We start from the raw sequence: 22,681 nt of genomic DNA, 5'->3' as shown, positions 1-22,681 counted from the left end.
AATTTAATAGTTTCTACTTGTACCATTCACTGATATTGATTACATTCTTCTGTGTAACCAAACTCACCGTCCTTTTCTGAGTTGTTCCTCCTGATTAATGTAAAACTCACTGCCCCCTAAGATTCCTACCTACAGGCAGCCCCCTGATTACAAATGACCTGTTCCCAAGTAGAATTTGTATGTAGATCAAAAAAGTTGGGTATGTTTATATTTATTTAATGGCCACCAAATGTTTATTCTAGCATAAAGTGTATCTTCTGTGCTTTAAAAATACTTTGAGATATACCAAACCATCTTTAACAAACAGTAACAATAATGATAATGTTTTGATACACATAGTAGGGTCTGATTGTTATTATGAACTGTTGTATGTACCTCAAAATTTTAATATAAGGTGCTTTGGGGTTGGTTTGTAATAGGTGGTTGTACTTAAATCTGGCCTTTACAACCCAGGGACTGCCTGTGATTTTTTGAATTCCTGTTGTCAATTTCATCCCATATGTTGTTGTTAAATGCCGTGGTCTTTTCCAACTTAATGCGATTTTAACTGCATAAACCTGTATGCGGTTTCTGAGGAGCGCCTGGTGAATTTGAATCACTGACTGTGAAGTTCAAACTGACCTTCCAGTACAGTGCATTAACCTGTAGCACTACACCAGGTTTCCTCATCCCATCTCTGCATAATGCCCAAGACAGACATTTTCTACTAGTTATGCTAAACTATTATTTGGTTTTAAGAGGACTGACTTCAGGAGAGATTTTTGGCTTAAGGTTTAAAGATTATTTCAGGGCAATAAATTTCAGGGGTCATCTAATTTTCATAGTTTGAGGAAGTCTAGAGTTCCTGAGAATTTGAAATTCTGTTTGCATTTTCTTCCTTTTGATTCTTATATGGAGTCCTTGATCAAAATATTCAGTAAAGGTAGCCAGTACCATTCATTTCTTCTGGTCTCATGGCAAAGGAGGCAACATACCATATTCTCCTATTCTCTATGCAGTATGCAGGCAAATAGAGACCAGCTGTTGACTCTTGGATGGCAATTTGCAAGGTCGGAAGTTCTAGCTCACCAGGTGCTCCTCGGAAACCCTACACAGGGTCGCTGTGGGTCTGAATTGACTCGATGGCACTTAAAAAAAAAGACCCTAGACAATAAGCATCATACTAGGAGGTAGAACAGAGGCAGTAATAGCTTATTAGGCCTATTAATTGAAACTATGACCCACAACCTTCAAACTCAGAAACGAAATCCCATAATGTGTTTGATTGTAGCCTCAGTTACTCCTTTTTTGGGGGGTGGGGTGAGGTGACATGAGGGAGTAGGTGTGTCATTTTAAGTATATCTATGATACATCTTTGCCAATTCAACTTTTTATAGATATACAACTTATCAACAGCACTTAACAATAATCATCTATGTAACCCCTTCCCTCCTGCCCTTGGTAATCATTAATAAACTTTGTTCTCTGCGGTGGTGTGCCATGGAGTCCGTTCTAACTCATAGTGATCCTGTGTAGGGTTTCTGAGGCTGTAAGTCTTTACAGGAGCAGAAAGCCTCATCTTTTTTCTGTGGAATGGCTAGTAGTTTCGAAATGCTGACCTTGAGGTTAGCAGCCCACTTCGTAACCACTATGCTATCAGAGCTACTGTTTGTTCTTTATACATTTGTCTTTTTGTATAAGTGAGGTCATACGATATTTGACCTTTTGTAATAGACTTATTTCACTCATCATAATGTCCTCCAGCTCCATCATATTATAGCATGTATCAAGACTTAATTTCTCCTACTGAGAGGTTGGTGGTGGTTATTTGCTGTGGAGTCAGTTCTAACCCACAGTGACCCTGCATAAGGTTTCCGAGGCTGTAAATCTTTACTGGAATAGAAAGCCTCATCTTTCTTCCATGGAACGCTGGTAGTGTCAAACTGCTGACCCTGAGGTTAGCAGCCCAACTCCTAACCACTATGCTGCCTAGTGAGTAGCATTCAATTTGTGTGTACTACATTTTGATTAGCCATTCATCTGTTGATGGGGGTGTTTAGGTTTCCAGCTTTTTGGTTATTGTCAATACTGCTGTGATGAACAGCTGTATTCAAGTCTCTGAGTCTCAGCTTTCAGGTCTTTTTGTGTATATACCTAGGAGTGGAATTGCTGGGTCATATGGTTCTGTTTCTGGTTTCTGGCAGCCACACTATTCCCACAATGGCTGCATCATTTTGCATTCCCATTGGGTAAGTGTCCCAATTTCCCCATATCATCTCCAACATTTGTTGTTTTCTTTTTTTAAATCTCAGCTATTCTGACTCATTGTGGGTGAGTCAGTCATGATCCTATAGGACAGAGTAGAACTACCCTGCAGAGTATCCAAGACTGCAACTCTTTTTGGAAGCAGAATGTAGAACCAGTCTTGTTCTTATAACTGCAATACCATGCCAGGGCTCTTCATTGGTCATGTTGTTGTGAAGTGCTATGGAGTTGGTTCCAACACATAGTGACTGTGTATAGGGTTTCCGAGGAGCAGCTGGTGAGCTTGAACCACTGACCTTGCACTTCAAACCGACTTTGCAGTCCAGCTCATTAACCCACAGCACCACACCAGGACTCCCTCATTGGTATTGTTAAGTGTCGCCGAGTCAGTTCCATCCCATAGTAACCCTATATAGGGGTTTCTGAGGAACAGCTGTTGAGTTTGAACTGCCGACCTTGTGGTTTGAAGTCCAACGCTGATCCTATAGGAGTCCAAACCTTTGAATAACATCTGTTTATTTTTGACCTGGTTTATTTTTCTAGCATTCAACTCATGTGACAGTCTCAACTTGGGTTTTTATATTTTCTCATTGTCATTCATTAAAAATAAAAAAAAAAATTTCTTCTATAAAATCAGAATTAATAGAAGTGGTTTTAAAAAATTTCCAGGTAGATAGAATCTTTGTTAGATTAATTTCTCATTTTGAGTCATTGTGATAGTGGATGTAGTTTGTTTTGTTTTTTTGGTTTTAAGTTCCTTTTGGCCTTTGGTGCTTTTTAAGGTTGTTGTTGTTGTCAGGTGCCATCGAGTCGGAACCGACTCATAGCGACTCCATGCACAGCAGAACGAAACAATGTTCGATCCTGGGCCAACCTCACCACCGCTGCCACCCCCGAGTCCATCAATGATGCCACCTGGCCGATCCATCTCGTTGGAGGTCTTCCTCTTTTTCTCTGACCCTCCACCCTACCCAGCATGACATCCTTCTCCAACGATTGTTTCCTCCGGACTACATGTCCAAAGTAGGAGAGACGAAGCTTAGCCATCCTGGCCTCCAAGGAGCACTCTGGCTGCACTTCTTCCAAAACAGATCTATTGGTTCTTTTGGCAGTCCATGGCACCCTCAGTATTCTCCTCCAACACCACAACTCAAAGGCATCAATTCTTCTACGATCCTCTTTATTCACTGTCCAGCTTTCGCATCCATATGAGGCTATTGAAAACACAATGGCCTGGGTCAGGCGCACCCTAGTCCTCAAGCTGACATCTCTGCTCTTCGATACTTTAAAAAGTTCCTGTGCAGCAGATTTGCCCAGTGCAATACGTCGTCTGATCTCTTGACTGCTACTTCCGCGAGTGTTGATAGTTGATCCAAGAAGAATGAAGTCCTTGACAACTTCAATCCTTTCTCCATTGATAAGAATGTTGTTTATTGGTCCAGTGGTGAGGATTTTTGTTTTCTTGACATTGAGATGCAATCCATATCGAAGGCTGTGCTCTTTAATCTTCATAAGTAAATATTTCAAGTCCTCTTCACTTTCAGCGATCAAGGTTGTATCATCTGCATATCGCAGGTTGTTAATGAGTCTTCCTCCAATCCTGATGCCACGTTTTTCTTCATAGAACCCAGCTTCTCGTATTATTTGCTCAGCATACAGGTTGAACAAGTATGGTGAAAGAATACAACCCTGTCTCACACCTTTCGCAATTTTAAAACTTTCAGTGTTCCCAGGAGCTCTGGTAGCGTAGTGGTTACGAATCGGGCTGCGAACCTTAAGGTCAGCGGTTCGAAACTACCAGCCGCTCCGCAGGAGAAAGATGAGGCTTTCTACTCCTGTAAAGATTTACACCCTTGGAACCCTGTACAGGGTCGCTATGGGTCGGAACCGACTCGACGGCACTTAACAACAACAACAACAATGACTTTTTAAGGTAGTGCAGTTTATTTTCCTCAATGATTTATGGGTGTTTGAATGAAAGGTGTATTTGCTTTTTGATACAAAGTTCTATTTGTAGTAGTCAAGTCATCAGTATACCTTTGTGAGTATGTATGCACATGTTTTCATTTTGAATATATATATATATATTTAAAGTTTTATTGTGAATTATGTGATAGTTTACATGGGAGAACATTAGCTTTACATTCTTCCTGTCATATATCATTTCATTGCCATGGTTACAGTCCCCTCCATGCATTATCAACCAACCAAAGGGTATACCCTGCAAGCCTGCCCCCTGGTCTCATTTTGAGTTTTTTGTTTGTTTTTTTCCGGGTTGAATTCACTTTTATTTTTCTTTTATCAAAGCCTCTATGTGGTTGCAATGGCTGGAGCCTGGGAGTCTGCACGGAGACTCTGGTGTGGGTCTTCACAGGGTAATCAGTGAACCTCCTGGTAAGGAGACTTTGTGAACACAGTCTCTTTCCAGAGGTCAGGGGTGAGGTAGCTGTAGGTATTGGAGATGGCATCAAAGGTGGCCTTGGCGAAATTGCCCAGGGTGGCAGTGAGGTGTAACAATCATTAATACCAGTTAGCAGCAGCAGCTGCTTGGGCACAGGGGCTGAGATAATGCCAGTGCCTCTGGGCGCAGGGATGAGATGCACCAGGACAGAGTCGCAGCGGCTGGTCACTGTGTGGGGTTTGCTGATCTTGTTCCCCCAGTAGCTTGCTGCACAGGACGATGGATGGCTTGGCCAAGATGATGGCCTCACAAATGGCTGTGGCCACCTCCTTGGAACACTTGACGCCTAGGCCGACTTGACCATTGTAGTCCCCAATGGCGACAAACACCTTGAACCTGGCCAGTGTGCTTCTATTTCTGCACAGGTGTAATCTTCAAAACCTCTTTCTTGAGGGACATTCCCAGAAAGAAGTCAATGATTTCAGACTCCTTGATTAGCAGGGAGAAAAGATAAATCTCCTCCTGGGACTTGATCTTTATGTCCTTGACCAGATGACCCAGCTTGGTGACAGGGAGCCACTCATTGTCCTTGGCTTTACCTCTGCGAACAGCGTGGCCTAAGCCACGATCCCTACCACAGCTGTGACCGTGGCCCCACAGACCAATGCCAAAGCCTCTGTGGACAGCTCCTGGCCCTGCAGACCACTGCCAAAGCCTCCGGGCCCTCTGGATGCACCTCCAAAAAAAATTTGAATTTTTTTGGGAGAAGCAGCTCATTTTGAGTATTTTTGAAGCGTGGGTTAGTTGTTAAAGGACACGACTATTAGTTTTTTTTGTGCACATAGTGTTTTTTTGTCTCTTTTTAATGCTTTCATTAAAAAAAAAATTCTCTTTTACTTACAGTATTGCATTTGCTTTCTTTTAACATTTGGTTGATTCAGTGGAGTAGCATTCATTGCCCATACATTTACTGAGTTCACCCAATTTCAAGTATGTAAGTTTGGCAAGTGAGTTAAATCAATGGTGTCAGTGATTCCACCCATTGTTTCAGTCATTGAAAAGATGAGGGGTCTTGAAAAAGTTCATGGAAAAATTCAGTTATCTTTTTAGTTCTATTTTCCATGACCCTTGTGTAATTTGAGAGTGATTCTAGTAGGGGTGAAAGTTACAAATTGTATTTCCTCTGTAGATCACTGCTTGGAGAGGTATCTCTCTTAAATGTGAGCCTAGCCCCTTGGCAAATGTAATGCTGGTCTTAAAACATAAGGTATGCTTTTTTTTTTTTTTAATACTCTGGCTCCTAATGCAAGCCACGTGCTGCTTTATCTGGTATATATTGGTTTTTTTGTTAGGTGCTTAAGAGTAATTTTGACTGAAAGTCATTTTCATTGTAAACCATCTAGCCTTACAATATGACGACATTGTGGGTGTTTTACCATTTATTTAACTTTAATTTATTTGTATTATTTAAATGTGCCTTTGTATATGAGTATCAGTTGAGTTTTCCTATTCTATTTGGGTGTTAAAGTTTTACTTGTGGTTAGTGATCCATATTTACATTAATTTGTCTTTTTTGCTTTATATTTACTTACTTCCCCCCCCCCACTTTATTTTTGTTTTTGAGCTAATTGATCCCCTCCTCCCCCCCAGTGGTTTGAAAGTCATTTTTTTTTTCTGTAAATTTTTAGCACATTTAAAGGATCACTTCGCCATTATATTTAGGAATAATCAGAACCAGTGTCTGTCTTCTCCCAATAAGACAGAACTGCCTCTTGCTTTCGCTTCCCTTCTTTTTTCCTTCCTTCTTTCACTTCCTTTGTTGAAATGCAAGTTTTTAGTTCCAGACAGCTACATGCACTGGTTCCTTTGTTTATCATTTCGTATATATCAAATTTTCATTAATTCTTTTAAAATTATGTTGGAATGCTTCTGTTATTTCAGAGAAGATGTTTGAGTGCAAATGTTGAGCTCTAAAATTTTCTTTATTTTGCACTCTCTTGAAAGTTGGATTGACCGAATGTTTCATTATCTTTTTTCCTTATAACTTGAAGTTAGTGCTTCATTGTCTTCTAGCATGTGTTGCTAAATTTACCGTTATGTGATTTATGTAAAGGAGCTCTGGTAGTGTAGTGGTTAAGAATCGTGCTGCAAACCGCAAGGTCAGCAGTTCGAAACTACCAGCTGCTCCGCGGGACAAAGATGAGGCATTCTGCTCCCGTAAAGATTTCCAGCCTCAGAAACCCTGTGCAGGGTCTCTATGAGTCGGAATCGACTCCAAGGCACATAACAACAACAATAGAGATTCTGACTTGGAGGAAACTTTAAAAGTTTCATTAGGATGTGTCTAAATTTTTCTTAATTATTACTGTTTGATAGTCCTTTTAGTTTGGTGATTTGTGCCTCCAGCTCACCCAGGAAATATATAGAATCCAAAATAGATAGATTTTGGAATTTCCGATATTGTCTGTGTTCTATATTTCTTATAGTCTAATTAACTCTTTTTTTTATTCTGTTGAGTTTTTGGTGAAAGTTTACATAGCAAATTAAGCCCCCTTTTGACAATTTCTGTATCAGTTTTCAGTGGCATTAGTTACATTTTGCTTTCTCTTGAATTGTATTCTGATTGTTCCACTTTCTGGTGGTTCCCTTTCCAATGCTCTCATTTATGTGCCTGCTACCTTATTGTTTCATCTTTGCTTTAAATTATTTACCTTTTTGTCTCATATAGGTACCTGGCTTTAGTGGAGCGTGGTACTCAAGGGTAATATATTTAATTTTGTATGTCAATCTTTTATTTCACCAAGTTATCTCAGAATAGTTTTGGTTCAACGTTTAAAGAATTTTCTCAGGGTGATAGTTTGAGGGTCTTTCAATCTCAACTGGTCCAGTAAATCTGGACTTTTTAAGAACTTGAGTTGTGTTCTCTATTTTTCTCCCATTCTATTCAGGGTCATCTATCAGGGCCCTGATAACAATGCTTAGTAGTGGCAGCTGGGCAGTATCTAGTTCTTTTTCTTAGGGTAGATGAGGTCATTATTTGTGTAGTCTATTAACCCTGTAGACTAGTTTTGTGTGTTTTTTGTTTTTTTGTTTTTTTAATTGTGAATTATGTGTTAGCTTACATGGGTGAACATTGTCTTTATATTCATCCTATTGTATTTTGTTTCATTGCAATGATCACAATCCCTGCCTGCATCATCAAACACTCAAAGGGTACACCCCACATGCCTGCCCCCCCCCCCCCCCCCAGCCACCAGCACACAACTTCTCTCCCTCCCTAATCCAGAGTCCCCAGCCACTCTTGTCTGTGTCCTGAGTATCACTGCCTCCCTGGACAGGGTCTTGCACTTTGCTTTTCCCCCTTGATGGTTCCAGGGATCTCCACTCCTGAATTGCAAAATCAGCCTCTCCCCTCCTTGTTACCAAGCATTTACATTTACCTTTCCAGCACTCACTATCAGACCTGATAGCAATCATTCCCTATTGAACCACAAGAGTCCTTTCCCCATCACCTTTTATCGACCCCATCCAGACAGGTTGGAAACAGTTCAGTGGAGGTTCTCCCTACCCTGTATCCTCTGGAGCTAGGTTCCCTAAGCCAGTCACTTCTTGCCTTTGTAGTCCCCCCATTTTGGGTAGCCAATGTCTAAGTTCCCCCTCCCTGTTGACCCTGTGTACCAAGGGGGGTAGGAATGAGCCTCATTGTAGAGATTTGTCCGCCCTTTGTCATACTGCATTCACAAGCATAGGTCAAGTTCTTCCACTTGTAGTAATGGGTTACTCTTCTTTTTTTTTTTTTGGATTCCTCTTCTTTCTTCTTCTAGTCGTGTTCTGATCACCCAGCCGTTGGTGCCTGGTCAAATGGGTACTATCTGCAAGTGTGGGTATTCTTGTACATCCACCCCTCACTTTATATCAGCTGGATGCTTCACGCTCTGTTCTAGTCCTCTGGGGCTATCCCCTACCCATAGGCCAGGAGTCCCCAGGTCTGTAGACTAGTTTTTTCCTCTTAGACTTTGATTTCCTTATTTCTCTTTTGCTTCTGGTAAATTGTTGTTAAGTGCTGTTGAGTTTTGGTTCCGACTCATTAACATGACTCTGTTTGCAACAGAACAAAACACTGCTCAGTCCTGCACAATCTTCACAATTGTTAGGCTTAGCCCGTTGCTGTTGCCACTGTGTCAATTGATCTCTTTGGGAGCAGGGGTCTTGCTCTTTTTTGCTGAACTCTCCACTGTACCAAGCATGATGTCCTTCTCCAGGGACTGGTCTCTCCTGATAATATGTATGAAGTATGAGAGACGAAGTCTTACCATTCTAGCTTATAAGGAGCATTCTGATAAATAGATGAGTAGAGATCAATATTTGTATCTTAGATGGCTACTTTAAGCTTTTCAGACCCCAGATGTTACTTCACTAGGTTGCAGAACAAAAACTTTTGGGGCCACTTGATTGAATTTTCTCATGAGACTAAGGACTTAACCCATCAAAACCCAGAAAACTGTTCTGGAAAGGAGTTTGGTTATAACTGAAAAGCTTCTGTAACTGTGCCCTTTGAAATATGTATGTGCGCGCACATATGTACACGTACATATTCATCTATACCTGTTTGGACACAGATGTGCCCATATATGTGTATATGTGACCATGCACTAATTTTTTTTTTGAATGTTTTCTTGTGAATTATGTGATAGTTTACATGGGAGGACATTAGTTTTACCTTCATTCTATCGTATATTGTCTCATTGCCATGGTTACAATCCCCTCCATGCAATCCTTCCCCGTACCCCCAGGTCTTCAGCACACAGTCGCTCTCCCTCTCTGGATCTAAAGTCTCCAACTGCTCCATCACTTCACGTCATCATCTCTGCCTCCATTTCAGGCATCACTGCTTCTCTGGGTAGGGTCCTGGTCTCTGCTCTTCTCCCTTGATGGTCCTAGGTGACCTCCGCTCCTAGACTGAAAAGTTAATCACTCCCCTCCTTGCTGCTATAAAACGTCTACCTATACATTTCCAACCCTCACAATTAGTCCTGATAACAATTATTCACTATTGTATCACAAGAGACCTGTCTGTATTTCATTGCATCAGCCCTGGCTAGTCAGATTGAATACTACTCACTGGAGATTCTACCTTCCTCCAGGCCCTCTGGATCTAGGTTCCCTCTTGAAAGCTTGTAAGCCAGTCACTTCTTGCTTTGTAGCCCCCCATCCCCCATTTTGGGTAGCCAGTGTCCAAGTTGCCCATCCCTGTCTACTCTGTGTGTGGGGGGTGGGAATGATTCTTGCTGTAAGGACTTGTTCCCTCTTTTGAGCTACTGCTTCCATAGGTGTAGGTCAAGTTCATCAAATTGTATGAGAATACTTCCCCCCCTCCCCCTTTTTACTTCTGGTTGAGCTCTGATCATCCAGTCATTGAAGCCAGGACAAGTGGGTATTATCCGCCAAGTGTGGTTGTTCTTATGCATGCACTCATTTTTTGATAATTGTTGGTGTTGCCAAGTTATATATGTCAAATTCTTTATCAAAAACATGCATTCTCTTGTGTTCTTCATTTACTTATGGCATTATTTTCTTGGTGTAGTTGTGCTCATCTTACCCACATTGTCTGCATCTGCAATCTAGAGTGATTCCCCTTCTTTCCTTTTAATTCTTGGTAACCACCAGTGAACATTGGTCTCTATAAGTATTGTCTTATAAAAGTGGGATCATACAATATTTGTCCTTAATATGATTGAGGACACATTTATTTCTTTTAAACATTATATCTGCCAGATTCATCATGTTATATGTTTCACAGATTCATTAGTGTTCATTATGGTTTCTTAGTAGTTTATTGTATGTCTGTCTGTACCACATTTTGCTTCTCCATTCATTGAAGGGCACTTAAACTGTTTCCTTTTTTTTTTGGCTGTTGTGAATAATGCTGTAGTGACTATATAGTTTGCATATGTCCATGTCTTTTTCATGATATCTTTAGGGTCTATACCTAGGAGTGGGATTGGTGGATCCCTTATTTAACTTGCTATTTAGGAGTTGTTGTTTTTTTAATTTTTGAGGAGCATTTTGGTTTTCATATATTTATTGGTTGAGTTTTAATGTGACAATCATTTTTTTTCCCATTTATAAAAGTTTCTTTACTGTGCATTTTATGCACGATTTACATACTTTAAAAACTCTCTTAAAATTGTGCCATTCCAAATACTTTTTTAAAATAAATTGTGAACTGAATGATAGTTCACATGGAAGAACATTGGCTTTACATCGTTTCATTGCAATGATTACAGTGTCCTCTGTGCATTCAACAGTGTATTAGCTTCCATTTCCTTTGTTTTTGTGGGGGTGGTGGTGGGGGTGGGAGGATGTACACAGAAACACTCAGTAATATATAATAATTTATATAACCAAAGGGCATATTTTGCAAGCCTGCCTCTTGGCTGCCAGCACTTAGTCCCTCTCTTTCCATGAGTCTAGAGTCCTCAGCTGTTTCCTTTGTCCATGTCCTCATCAATCTCTGCCTCCTTCTCTGGATAGGGTCCCGCATCCCGCTTGTGCTCTTCTTCTCCATTGATGGTCTTAGGGTCGTCTGTTTCAGGACTGCTTCCCCGTGTTTTTTTTTTTTTCCTCCCAAATGCTTCTACATGAAGAAAAAAAGGCTTAGGGGTTGGGCTGCTAATCGCAAATTCAGCAGTTCAAATCCTCCACCTGCTCTGTAGGAGATCTATGAGGTTGTTTGGTCTAGTAAAGAATTATACATTACATTCTCAGAGTCAGAATCATTATGAGTCAGAAGTCTACTCAATGGCAGTAGGTATGAGCGTAAGTAAAATATTGTAACTAGGGATCAGACGTAGTTGTTGTTTGTTAAGTGCCATTAAGTCTGTTTCAACTCACAGTGATCTTGTATAGGGTTTTCAAGGAGTGACTGGTGGGTTTGAATTACTGACCTTGTGGTTCAAACCGACCTTGCGGCCCAGTGCTTTATCCTATAGCGCTATACCAGGACTCACAGATTTATTTCAAGCAAAACATATTTAAACATGTCATTGTGCTCAGTAGATGGCTGCAGACAAGTTCTCTTAGCAGTACACTTTCTTAGTCATGTTGTTGTTTTTAATTGCTGTCAAGTTGGTTCTGACTCACAGTGACTAGTAGTGTAGGGTTTCTGAGGATTGGCTAGTGAGTTTGAACCTCCAACCTTGCAGTTTAAACTGGCCCTGAGCTCCAGTGCTTATCTTCCAGTGCTATACCAGAGCACCTTAGTCTTGTTAGGTGCCTTGAAAAGAGTTCCAATCTTTTGTGAGGGGATCTTCGGGTCACTTAAATTCAAGGTGGAGAGGGTAGCTTAGAAGGTTATGGTAACTGGGATTTCAAAGGGATAATCTTGATATATTTCCCTAAAGAACACAGGACTATCCCAGGAGTTTATTATAAAGAAGTGTTAACAAAATTGAAAATTGTGTTGGTGAGAAAAAGGCCAGGAAATTGTCACCAAGGAGTTTTATTTACCTTACAACAATATACTTGTTCATTCCTCTAGGGATCAAGAACTCTCCTACAATAATTTCATTGGGAAACCTTATCCTACTCGCCCTACAGCCTTCATCTTGCCCCTTCAGACTTATTTTCATTATCTAAATTCAAAAGAATATTGACAAGGAACACAATTTGAGTCTCTCAAAGATGCCCAAATGGCAGTTTTGATGTTGTGTTAATTGCAAAACACCACCTTTAGAAGTGTCTAGACTTAGATGGAGATATGTTGAAAAGTAATAGCATCACATTTTGATATTTTTGTTTTAATAAAGGTTTCTGTGATTTTATAGCAATACTTTTTGACTTATCCTTGTGTATATGCCCATGAACTCTCTGTTTTACCCTCCAACAATATTTAGGTTACCCTTGAAAGTTTTCTCCTGCCTCTGTGCAGTCAGTTTCCTTCCTCCCTGCCCCAGCCTTGGTTCCGCTTTCTATCAGATGCAGAATTGATTAATTTGCATTTTTTCTGGACTTTCATATCCATGGTATCATGTAGTATGTAGCCTTTGGTGCAAGACTTTGTTCATTCTGTGTTGTTTAGTGAATAGTTGTAGTTTGTCTCCCTTTTAAAAGTGTTCTGTTTGCTTCTGCAACTCTTTTTCTGATATTTGGGTCTGGTTTTCAAGTTATTTGGTGTTTCTGGTCTGCAGTGATTATCTTGACAGTTTGTGTTTAGCAGTCCATCTGATCGACTGTAGGAGAGAGATGGGATGTGGAGCCAGGTATGGAGTGTAAGAGCTCCCCATTCCTTCTGCATTCTGCTGTTACTGAGTTTGCTTTTATGGGGGTGAATGTTGGCAGTGGGTCGGTTGAGGGTAATATTAACTTGTGATGGCTCATGACTGCCCAAGTCTAATCCTATTTTTCCATGGCAGCTTCCCTTTCTACAGCTTGGATGTTGTTGTTGCTGTTAAGGTGCCATAGAATCGGTTCCAACTCAAAGCGACCCTGTGTAGGGTTTCCAAGGATTGACTGGTGGGTTTAAACTGCCAACTTTGTGGTTCGCAGTCCAGTGCTTTATCCTACAGTGCCACACCAGGACTGCACAGTCCTTGGATAGTGCATCCCTATTCACTTTTTCTACTGTGGTATGGTGGTGGTGGTGGTGGTTGTATACAGTGAAGTGTAGAGTTTCTGAGGCTATAATCTTTGTTGTTATGTGCCGTGGAGTCAGTTCCAACTCATAGTGACCCTGTATAGGATTTCCAAGGCTGTAAATCTTTACAGAAGCAGAAAGCCTCATCTTTCTCCCATGGAACAGCTGGTTGTTTTGAACTGCTGACCTTACGGTTCGTAGCCCGATTTGGAGCCACTACGCTACCAGAGCTCCTGTATAGGAGCAGAAAGCCTCTTTGTTCTCCTGTGGAGAAACTGGTAGATTCGAACTTCTGACCTTACGATTAGCAGTCCAATGCATAACCTGTTGCATTACCAGGGCTCCTTTCTACCATCATAACTTCTCTAAATTTTTATACCCTTTTTTGAGGGTACTGGATAGTTCCAATGAGGTAGTTCTCTTCTGTTCTATTGTTATGTGCCATCAAGTTAGTTCTGACTCATAGCAACCCTGTATTAGATTTCCAGGGAGCAGCTGGTGGGTTTGAACCTCTGACCTTGTGATTAGCACCAACCACATCAGGATATAGACGTCTGCTATGAGTCGGGATTGGCACTAGGCAACAGGTTAGGTTGTTGGTGAAGAGGGTTTCGCGACAGTTACTACCTCTTTTTTTTAAGCTTTTATTGTGAATTGAATGATAGTTTACATGGGAGAACGTTGGTTTTGCACTCATTCTAATGTGTTTTGTTTCATTGCAATGATTACAATCACCTCCAGGCATCATCATTTAATAGCATTTGCTGCTATCCCCTCTGGGTTTTTGTTATTTAAATAACCCAAGGGCACATTCTGTAAGCCTGCCTCCTGGCCACCAGAACATAGCCTTTCTCTTGTGAATTCTCAGAATTATTTTAATGAGTAATCAAAGTCATATCTTTAGTCAATTCTAGAATTTAGGGTGGGGAGGAAGGTCCATCTTGATTTAGTTTCCTTAAGCAAGTTTTTGGAAAGAATTTTTTAAGATCAGATGTTAAAGTTAATTAAAACCTTTTAATTTTTTTTGATCAATTCCTCTTTTCTCTGATTCATTATTGTTCATTCTGGTAGCATAGTATTACATTGTATGTATCACATTTTAAATGCCCATTTATCCATTGAAGGACCGCTGAGGGTTTTTTTATTCCTTTTTTTTTGCTACTGTGAACAATGGAGTCCTGGTGTGGCACACTGTGGGTTGTTAATGCTCTGGACTGCAAAGTAAAGTTAGAACTGAAATGCACGGTTGGTGGTTCAAGCTCACTAGCTGCTCCTTGGAAACCCTTTACAGGGTCTCCATGGTTAACAACAACAACATTGTGAGCAACAGCATTGTGAATTATTCTTATAGTGAACATAGCTGTGCATGTCTGTTCATGCCACTTTTATTAGGTCTCTAAGGATATATCCCTAGGAGTTGTTGTTGTTGTGTGCCCATAGCGACCTTATACAGGGCTTCCAAGGCTGTCAATCTTTATGGGAGCAGAAAGGCTCATCTTTCTCTCCCGCACAACAGCTGGTTGTTTCAAACTGCTGACCCTGAGGTTAGCAGCCTGATTTTTAACCATTACGCTACCAGAGCTCCTTGTTGTTGTTAGGTGCTGTTGAGTCAGTTCCGACCCATAGTAACCCTGTATAGGGTTTCCGAGGAGTGGCTGGTGAGCTTGAACTGCTTGAACTACTTTGCAATCTGGTGCATTAACCCACAGCACCACACCAGGACTCCCCAGAGCTCCTTAGGAGTAGTGATAAAGGAGTAGTGATAAAAGGCGTCCTTGTCTGGTTCCTGTTTGCAAAGGGAAGGCTTTCAGTTTCTCTCCACTGAGAGTGATGTTGGCTGTTGGTTTTGTAGTATTGTTGTTGTCATTGTCAAGTGCCATTGAGTCGATTCCGACACATGACGACCTTGTATAGGGTTTCCAAGGAGCATCTGGTGAGTTTGAACCACCAGCTTTATGGTTCAAGCCGACTTTGCAGTTCAGTGCATTAACCCACAGCGCCACATTATGTTGAGGAATTTCCCTTTAATTCTTTGTTGAGTATTTTTATCAGGAATGAATGTTGGATTTTGTCAAATGCCTTTTCTGCATCTTTGAATATGATCATGTGGATCTTTTCCTTTTCTTAAATTTGTATGGTGGATTAGTTGATTGTTTTTCTAATATTGAACCATCCTTGCATTCTTGATATGAATCCCACTTGGTTATGATGTATATTTTTGGACGTGTTGTTGAATTCTGTTGGCTAGGATTTTGAGAATTGTTACATCTCTGTTCATGAGAGGTATATTGGTTTATAATTTTCATTCATAGTGATACATCCTTCCCTGGTTTTTGTTTGTGCATTACACTTGCTTCATAAAGTGTATTGGGAAGTTTCCCATCCTATTCTATAATAATTTTGAGTGGAATGAATGATGGTTCTTCCCCTGGATGTGTGGTAAAACTCACCAACGAAGCCATCTGAACCTGGACTTCTTTTGGTTGGGAGTTCTTTGATGACCTGCCAACTTCATTTGTTATAGGTCTGTTAAAGTTTTCTACTTCATTCTGTGTGTAGGTAGTTTTCTAAGATGTATCCATCTCCTCTAGATTTTCAGATTTGTTAGAATACAACTTTTCATGATACTCTGTTAATCCTTTTTATTTCTTTTGGTTCTGTTTTGACATCATCCATGGTAGCGTAGTGGTTACAAATCGGGCTGCGAACCTTAAGGTCAGCGGTTCGAAACTACCAGCCGCTCCACGGGAGAAAGATGAGGCTTTCTACTCCCGTAAAGATTTACACCCTCGAAAACCCTGTACAGGGTCGCTATGGGTCAGAACCGACTCGACGGCATTTAACAATGTGGTTTCTTAATGCGTGTTATTTGTGTCTTTTCCCTCTTTTGTTAAATTTGCCAATGGTTTGTCAATTTTATTAATCCTTTAGAAGAAACAGCTGCTTGTCTTGTTGATTCTTTCTATAGTTATGTTTTCTATCTTGTTTATTTCTGCTCTATATTTTTCTGATGACTGTAAGTTTACTTTGCTGTTCTGTTTCTAATTGGTGGATATGTATTAATGTGTTGATTTTGGTGCTTTTTGGATGTGTGCATTTATTGCAATAAATTGTACTCTCAAGCACTGCTTTTGCCATGTCATGTTTTCGTTGTCATTTGTTGTAGGAACTTGGTGAATTCATCATTTATTTGTTCTACTACCCAGTAGCTTTTAAGTAGGGTGTTAAGTCAGTTCCTATGTATTTGACTTTATTTTGTTGGTCTTCCTATTGTTGATTTCTAATTTACAGCATTGTGGTCTGAGAAAATGCTTTGTAGTATTTTGATGTTTGTAAATTTGTGGAGATTTGTTTTGTGACCTAACACATGGTCTATTCTGGAGAATGTTCCATGTGCATTGGAAAAGAATGTGTAGTCTTTCTTTCCCAGTATAGTAAAGTTTGTTTCATCTTGAAGTCTACTTGACCTCCTCCACCATTTGGAAATCCTGTATTACACTATTATGCTGTTCTTTCTTTTTTGCTTTATAGATCTCTGTATTATAAATTGACATCTCTGGTTCCCTGTTTTCATAAAACCTTTTATCTTTAGCATGTCACATTTTGAGAACAAAACTGATCATGGAAATATGTAGGATTGAGCATTTCCATATAGAGATAATTATATTTTTTATTTTTTTGCCCAGTTCAAGATATGTTGATGAGCTCTGAAAACTCTTAATATTTCCTTTAAGCCAGTAGGGAGGATGGAGATTTTCATTCTTAATTTTTTTGGGGGTTGGAGGGGTAGTGGTTTCATGGTTAGTCAGTTTGTTACTTTTAATATTTCATAATACATTGTGGGCTTTTATGTATGAGGTTTAGGTTGTCTCCGTATACTGATATTTGCTCTAGGTTTTTCAATTTAAAGTCAGATTTTAAAGATATGCTTTGATATTGGGCAGAGCCATATTTATTCTCACAGTCCTTTTTGTTTGTAATTAATATCCTTTGGAATCCACAGAATGTGAAATGTTGCATATCTTTATTAGTGTAAATTACAGTTTTTAGGGGGAAAAAAGTCATTCTGATGTTTCTTTCCCTTCTCCATTCAGTTTTCCCGTGGTTTGGCTTGGACATTGGCGGAACTCTGGTCAAGCTGGTTTATTTTGAACCCAAAGACATCACTGCTGAAGAAGAGGAGGAAGAAGTAGAAAGTCTTAAAAGCATTCGGAAGTACCTGACCTCCAATGTGGCTTATGGGTCCACGGGCATCCGGGATGTGCACCTCGAGCTGAAGGACCTGACTCTGTGTGGACGCAAAGGCAATCTGCACTTTATACGCTTTCCTACTCATGACATGCCTGCTTTTATTCAAATGGGCAGAGATAAAAACTTCTCGAGTCTCCACACTGTCTTTTGTGCCACTGGAGGTGGAGCATACAAATTTGAGCAGGATTTTCTCACAGTATGCATTTTTTAGCTTATATACAATTTATGGTTATCTGATTGTTAAAAATAATACCAATAGCAAGATTGGTGGAATCATTTCCATCTTTAATGGAACTGGAAGTTTTTTGAATCAAATTAAGAGTAGATATAAATTGGTGATAACCAGAAGGTTTGAGATTGTGGTTTAATTTTTTTGCCCATTTAAGTTAGGTTGTTGAGAATCAGAACTACAAAAAACAGCATCTTATTCTTTTAATATTAAAATTAAAAGTGAGTCTGGGATAATAAGCAGAGTAAGAAACTACCTATTAGGAACAATCATTAAATCTTGGAAAATGAGATTGAAAGATGAGGGGAAAAGGTCACATCATTTCATGTTACAAAATGGTTACCAAACTCTCATCTACCACATAATTTCTCTGGATCCCCTCAGTTTCCTGGCAAGATCAAAAGCGCTACTTTTCAGACCTTAGGGTTAGTATGAGAGGGCTGACAGCGAAGCCCTCTTCTGAACACCTGCTGATGTGTTGTGTGCTGCACACATGTTAACAGATTTCTAATCCTGAGTAGTCCCAGAAGGGATGTGCTAACAGCACTTGATTATGTTTTCTTTAGTGGACACCTATACACAAGACGTTGGGACTAGGTCCTTTGGGAGTTGATACAGGAGTGGGAGAATCGACATGTGAATTGGACATAAGACCCCAAATTTCATGCTGCAGGATAGAATTAGATTCAAAATGTCTTTAGTGACCATGTTTTTAATGTTGCTGTTGTGAAGTGCTGTTGAGTCCGTTCTGACCCATAGTGACCCTGTATAGGGTTTCTGAGGAGCAGCTGGTGAGCTTGAACTGCTGACCTTGCAGTTCAAATGGCTTTGAAGTCTGGCGCATTAATCCACAGCACCATACCAGGACCCTGTTTTTAATGTTACCACATGAGAAATCAGTCCAAAATGTGATTCTGGGTTTGTTTTCGTTATTCAGCATGTCTGTTTTTATGCATTATTGTAAGGTTTGTGACTTTATCCTTCTCTTTTCTTGTCCTCTGTTCGCTTTCTCTCATAAACAAAACCCAAAGCACCAAAGCCCTAGAGTTGGCTCCGTCTCATGGCAAATGCTGTGTACGACAGAGTGGAATTGCCCTTTAGGGTTTCCAAGGCTGCTATCTGTGGTGCTGTAGGTTAGGCACTGGGCTGCTAACCAGAAGGTCAGCATTTCAAACCCTGGGGAATCCTATACAGGACCTCTGTAGTCAGAGCTGACTTGAATGCACTTGACAACAACAATTTTTAAAGAAGCAAAGTCCCACATCTTTGTCTCTCTTGGTGGCTGGTGGGTCAGCATGCATGGTATGCCACGAGGGCTGCTTTCCCTCATAATTTGCCATATTAATTTTAATATAGAATTGAAATAATCTACCAAGGTTTTATATCCTTTGCTTCACCTTTTTTCTTGGCTGTTGGTCTTTAGAAAATTATTTTCCACCTGTGAATAAAGGGAGGGGCAGGTAGCAGGAGGACATGAGATTTTGTAACTAATAGGTAAGGGGAAAAACCTGTTTTCAGAACTCCATGTTGTTAGTTTCTGTTGACCCTATGCAGAACAGAAAGAGAAACACTGCTTGGTTCTATGCCATCTTCACAGTTGTTGCTATATTTGAGTGCATTGTTGCTGCCAACTGTGTCAGTCCATCTCATTAGGGGTCTTCCTCTTTCTTTCACCCTCCACTTTATTAAGAATGATATCCTTCTCCAGGGATTGGTCCCTACTGACAACATGTCCAAAGTATGAGAGACAAAGTCTTGCCATCCTGACTTCTGAGGAGCATCCTGGCCGTATTTCTTCCAGGACAGATTTGGTGGTTCTTCTGGCAGCCAATGGTACTTTCCATATTCTTCCCCAAGACCATAATTCAAATTCACCCAATAGACATGCCCTTTGTAACATTTGAAAATCATTCTGGTTGTTAGCAGAGGTTCATTGTGGGTGGTAATCAGAAGAGTCAGTGCAAAGTAGATTTTATATCTTACAAATGGATTCTTAGGCTGGTAGAGTTTATAAAGATTTTATATGTCAGCTTTATTCTTGAAAGGAGTCCTTGGGTGGTACAGTGGTTAATGCACTCAGTTGCTAACTGAAGGGTTGGTAGTTCAGATCCACTCAGTTGCTTCAGGAAAAAAAAGGTCTGCTCTATTTCAGAAATATCAGCCATTAAAAACCCTGTGGAATGAACTTTTCTACTTAGACATACCTGAGGTCATCAATGAGTCAGAATCGATTTGAGAGCAAACACTACCACATTGAAAAGTATATGAAAAATAAATGCCTATTAAATTCATTTTGTATATTAGGAGTGACTGATAATAAACCACAAAGATGCATGTTTTAAAATGAGTTTACCTTGTTTCATTTTAGTATAAATCGGATTTTCTCGCTATATTGAGCTTGATTGCTGCTATCCTTATTTTATGAGTAACTTGGGTTAGTAACTATATGTAGGAATTTAGTCATCTAATTATATTAGCAAGCTAGGAGTCATTAGGATACTTTAGGAAAATAGGAATTGTGGGAAGGGCAAAACACTTTAATTTTTAAGTTTGAAATACTGAAATACTTGGATTTCACTAGACCATCAGTGGAAAATGATTTGGCTCAGAAATTGAATGAAAAAGCTGGTAAATTAGAATTCAGGATTCAAGAACTCAACATTTAAGTCATCTTGTCATGAAAACAGGACCAAATGAAATAAAGATAGTGGTGAACACTTAAAGCGGGTAGTAGGGTTTTGTCGAGAGGTGACTTAAGACCTCATTTTTCTCCTTGCCTTAATATTCTTAATTAGAAATTAATTAATTCAGGATTGTGATGAGATTATCTATTAACTTTGCCATCTCTGCAATGGATCAGAACAAACTGAGTGTAAGAGTTATCAGAGGAGGAGTCCAGGTGTGGTGCTGTAGGCTAAGCATTGACTGCTAACCACAAGGTCAGTGATTCAAACCCACCAGCTGCTCCTCAGAAACCCTACATAGGGTTGTTATGGGTTGGAACCTACTCTATGACAACAACAGCATAATCATGGGAATCAAATTTCATGTAAGGGGGAGAACTTGCAGGCTAAACTTGACTATAAACAGAAACAGATGTTTTAGGGACAGGGCATCTTTATACTTGTCACAGTATTGAGCATCCAGGCTATACCTGGGTTACGAATGTCCCAATTTAAGGGCAACTGGTTGTCCTTTTAACAGGGTATCAAATTGATTGAAATCGGTTCTTCTATGCATCTATTTTAACTGCCCTACAAATTTTTAAAGACAGTTAAGAATGGATCTCATTCATAACCCAGAACTGCCTGTTTATGCTTAAAGCTTACCTACAGATTAGAAGTTCATAGAGTGAAGTATGATATTCCTTTTATAGTCTCTTCAAAGTTACCACTGTTAAGTTATTTATCATATATGTGCATATAAACATGGTTTATAAAAAACAGGCAAATTGGATTCCCCCCTATTGGATATTTTATAAAATGTTCTTCCTACTTATCAGAGATTTTTTTTTTTTTAAGTTTTTGTGAATTAACTGACAGTTTACATGGGAGAACATTGGTTTTATACTCATTGTTATCGTTGCAATGTTTATAATCCTCTATGTGCATCATCATACAACAATATTTGCTTCTATTCCTTTTGTTGTTGTTTATTTTTAGAGCAGTGGGTGTGGGGGAAGTTGTACATAAAAGCACTCAGGAATATATAATAAATTTAACAACCCAAAAGGCACATTCTGCAAGCCTGCCTCCTGGCCCCCAGCAGTCAGCCCCTCTGTTTCTATAAGTCTAGAGTCCTCAGTTGCTTTCTGTCTCCATCTCTGGTGGTGTTGCTTCTCTGGATAGAGTCCCACCCACATTTGTGCTCTTCTCCCTTGATGATCCTAGGGCCCTCTGTTCCTGGACTGTAAGATTAATTACTCCCCCTTTTTTGTTAGAAAACTTCTACCGTTACAGTTGTGACAGTCCCAGTAAGTCATGGTAACAATTTATTATTGAATCAAAAGAATCTTATCCCCATCTCCTTTCACCAGGCCCATCTAGACAAGATGAAAACTATTTAGTGGGGACTCTACCTTTCCCCCGCACACTCTGAAACTAAACTCCCTCTGAAAACATGTAAGCCAGTCACTTCGTGCCTTTATCACCCCTTCATTTTAGGTAGTCAGTGTCTTAAGTTGCCCATCCCTGTCTACCCTGTATGCAGAGGGGTTAGGATTGATACTTGATGTGAAGACTCCTTCTCACTCAGTTGGTATATTGAGCTACTACATCCATAAGAATAGATCAAGTTCATCAAATTGTAGCAATTTACACTGATTTCCTTTATCAGAACTTGTTTTTTTATCTTCCTCTAATCATAGATACTCGTTTTAAAAAACAAAAAACTTTGTGTGTGTTAGGTGAAGGTTTACACAGTAAATTAGATTTCCACCAATTAATTCACTAATGGTTACATAACATTGGTTGCCATCCCCACAGTATGTCAGCACTCCCATTTCTACCCTTTTTTTTACCTCTTCTATCCCTCCAGTTTCCCTGCTGCTCCTGCCTTCTCATCTTTGCTTGTGGGCAAATATTGCCTATTTGGTCTCCTATAGTTGATTGTTCAATGGAGTACATTCCTCATGGTTATTAACTGTTTATAATAGCCCAGTCTTTTATTTGGAGTTCTGGTGTGATGCTGTGGATGAAAAGTCAGTTTGAACAGCAAGGTTGGCTGTTCAAGGTCACCAGCCTGCTCCTAGGAAACCCTATACAGGATTGCTATAGGACGGCATTTCACAACAACAGTCTTTATTTGGCTGAAAGGTGACTTCAAAGAATGGCTTCTGTTCCAGGTTAAGAAGGTGTCATAGGATGGTAGCCTGAGGGTCCTCTAGTCTGTTTTAGTTCAGTAAGTCTGTTTTTTTTTTTTT

At 39.9% G+C, this 22,681-nt stretch overlaps 1 protein-coding gene and 1 pseudogene across 1 annotated transcript in view; one reads left to right on the top strand and one right to left on the bottom strand.

The window, feature by feature from the left end:
- Positions 1-22,681, top strand: part of PANK2 (pantothenate kinase 2) — a 47,554-nt gene that overhangs the window by 6,482 nt on the left and 18,391 nt on the right. The window contains exon 2 of the mRNA XM_006877683.1: positions 17,375-17,727. Coding sequence (XP_006877745.1) covers positions 17,375-17,727 — 353 coding nt within the window. The remainder of the gene's footprint in view (positions 1-17,374; positions 17,728-22,681) is intronic.
- LOC102820126 lies at positions 4,555-5,422 on the bottom strand (annotated as a pseudogene).

This window comes from Chrysochloris asiatica, unplaced genomic scaffold (assembly GCF_000296735.1).
Source record: "Chrysochloris asiatica unplaced genomic scaffold, ChrAsi1.0 scaffold00555, whole genome shotgun sequence".
Classification (NCBI taxonomy): Eukaryota; Metazoa; Chordata; class Mammalia; order Afrosoricida; family Chrysochloridae; genus Chrysochloris; species Chrysochloris asiatica.
The sequence above is the reverse complement of the archived record's forward strand: the minus strand, read 5'-3'. Positions and strand labels throughout refer to the sequence as shown.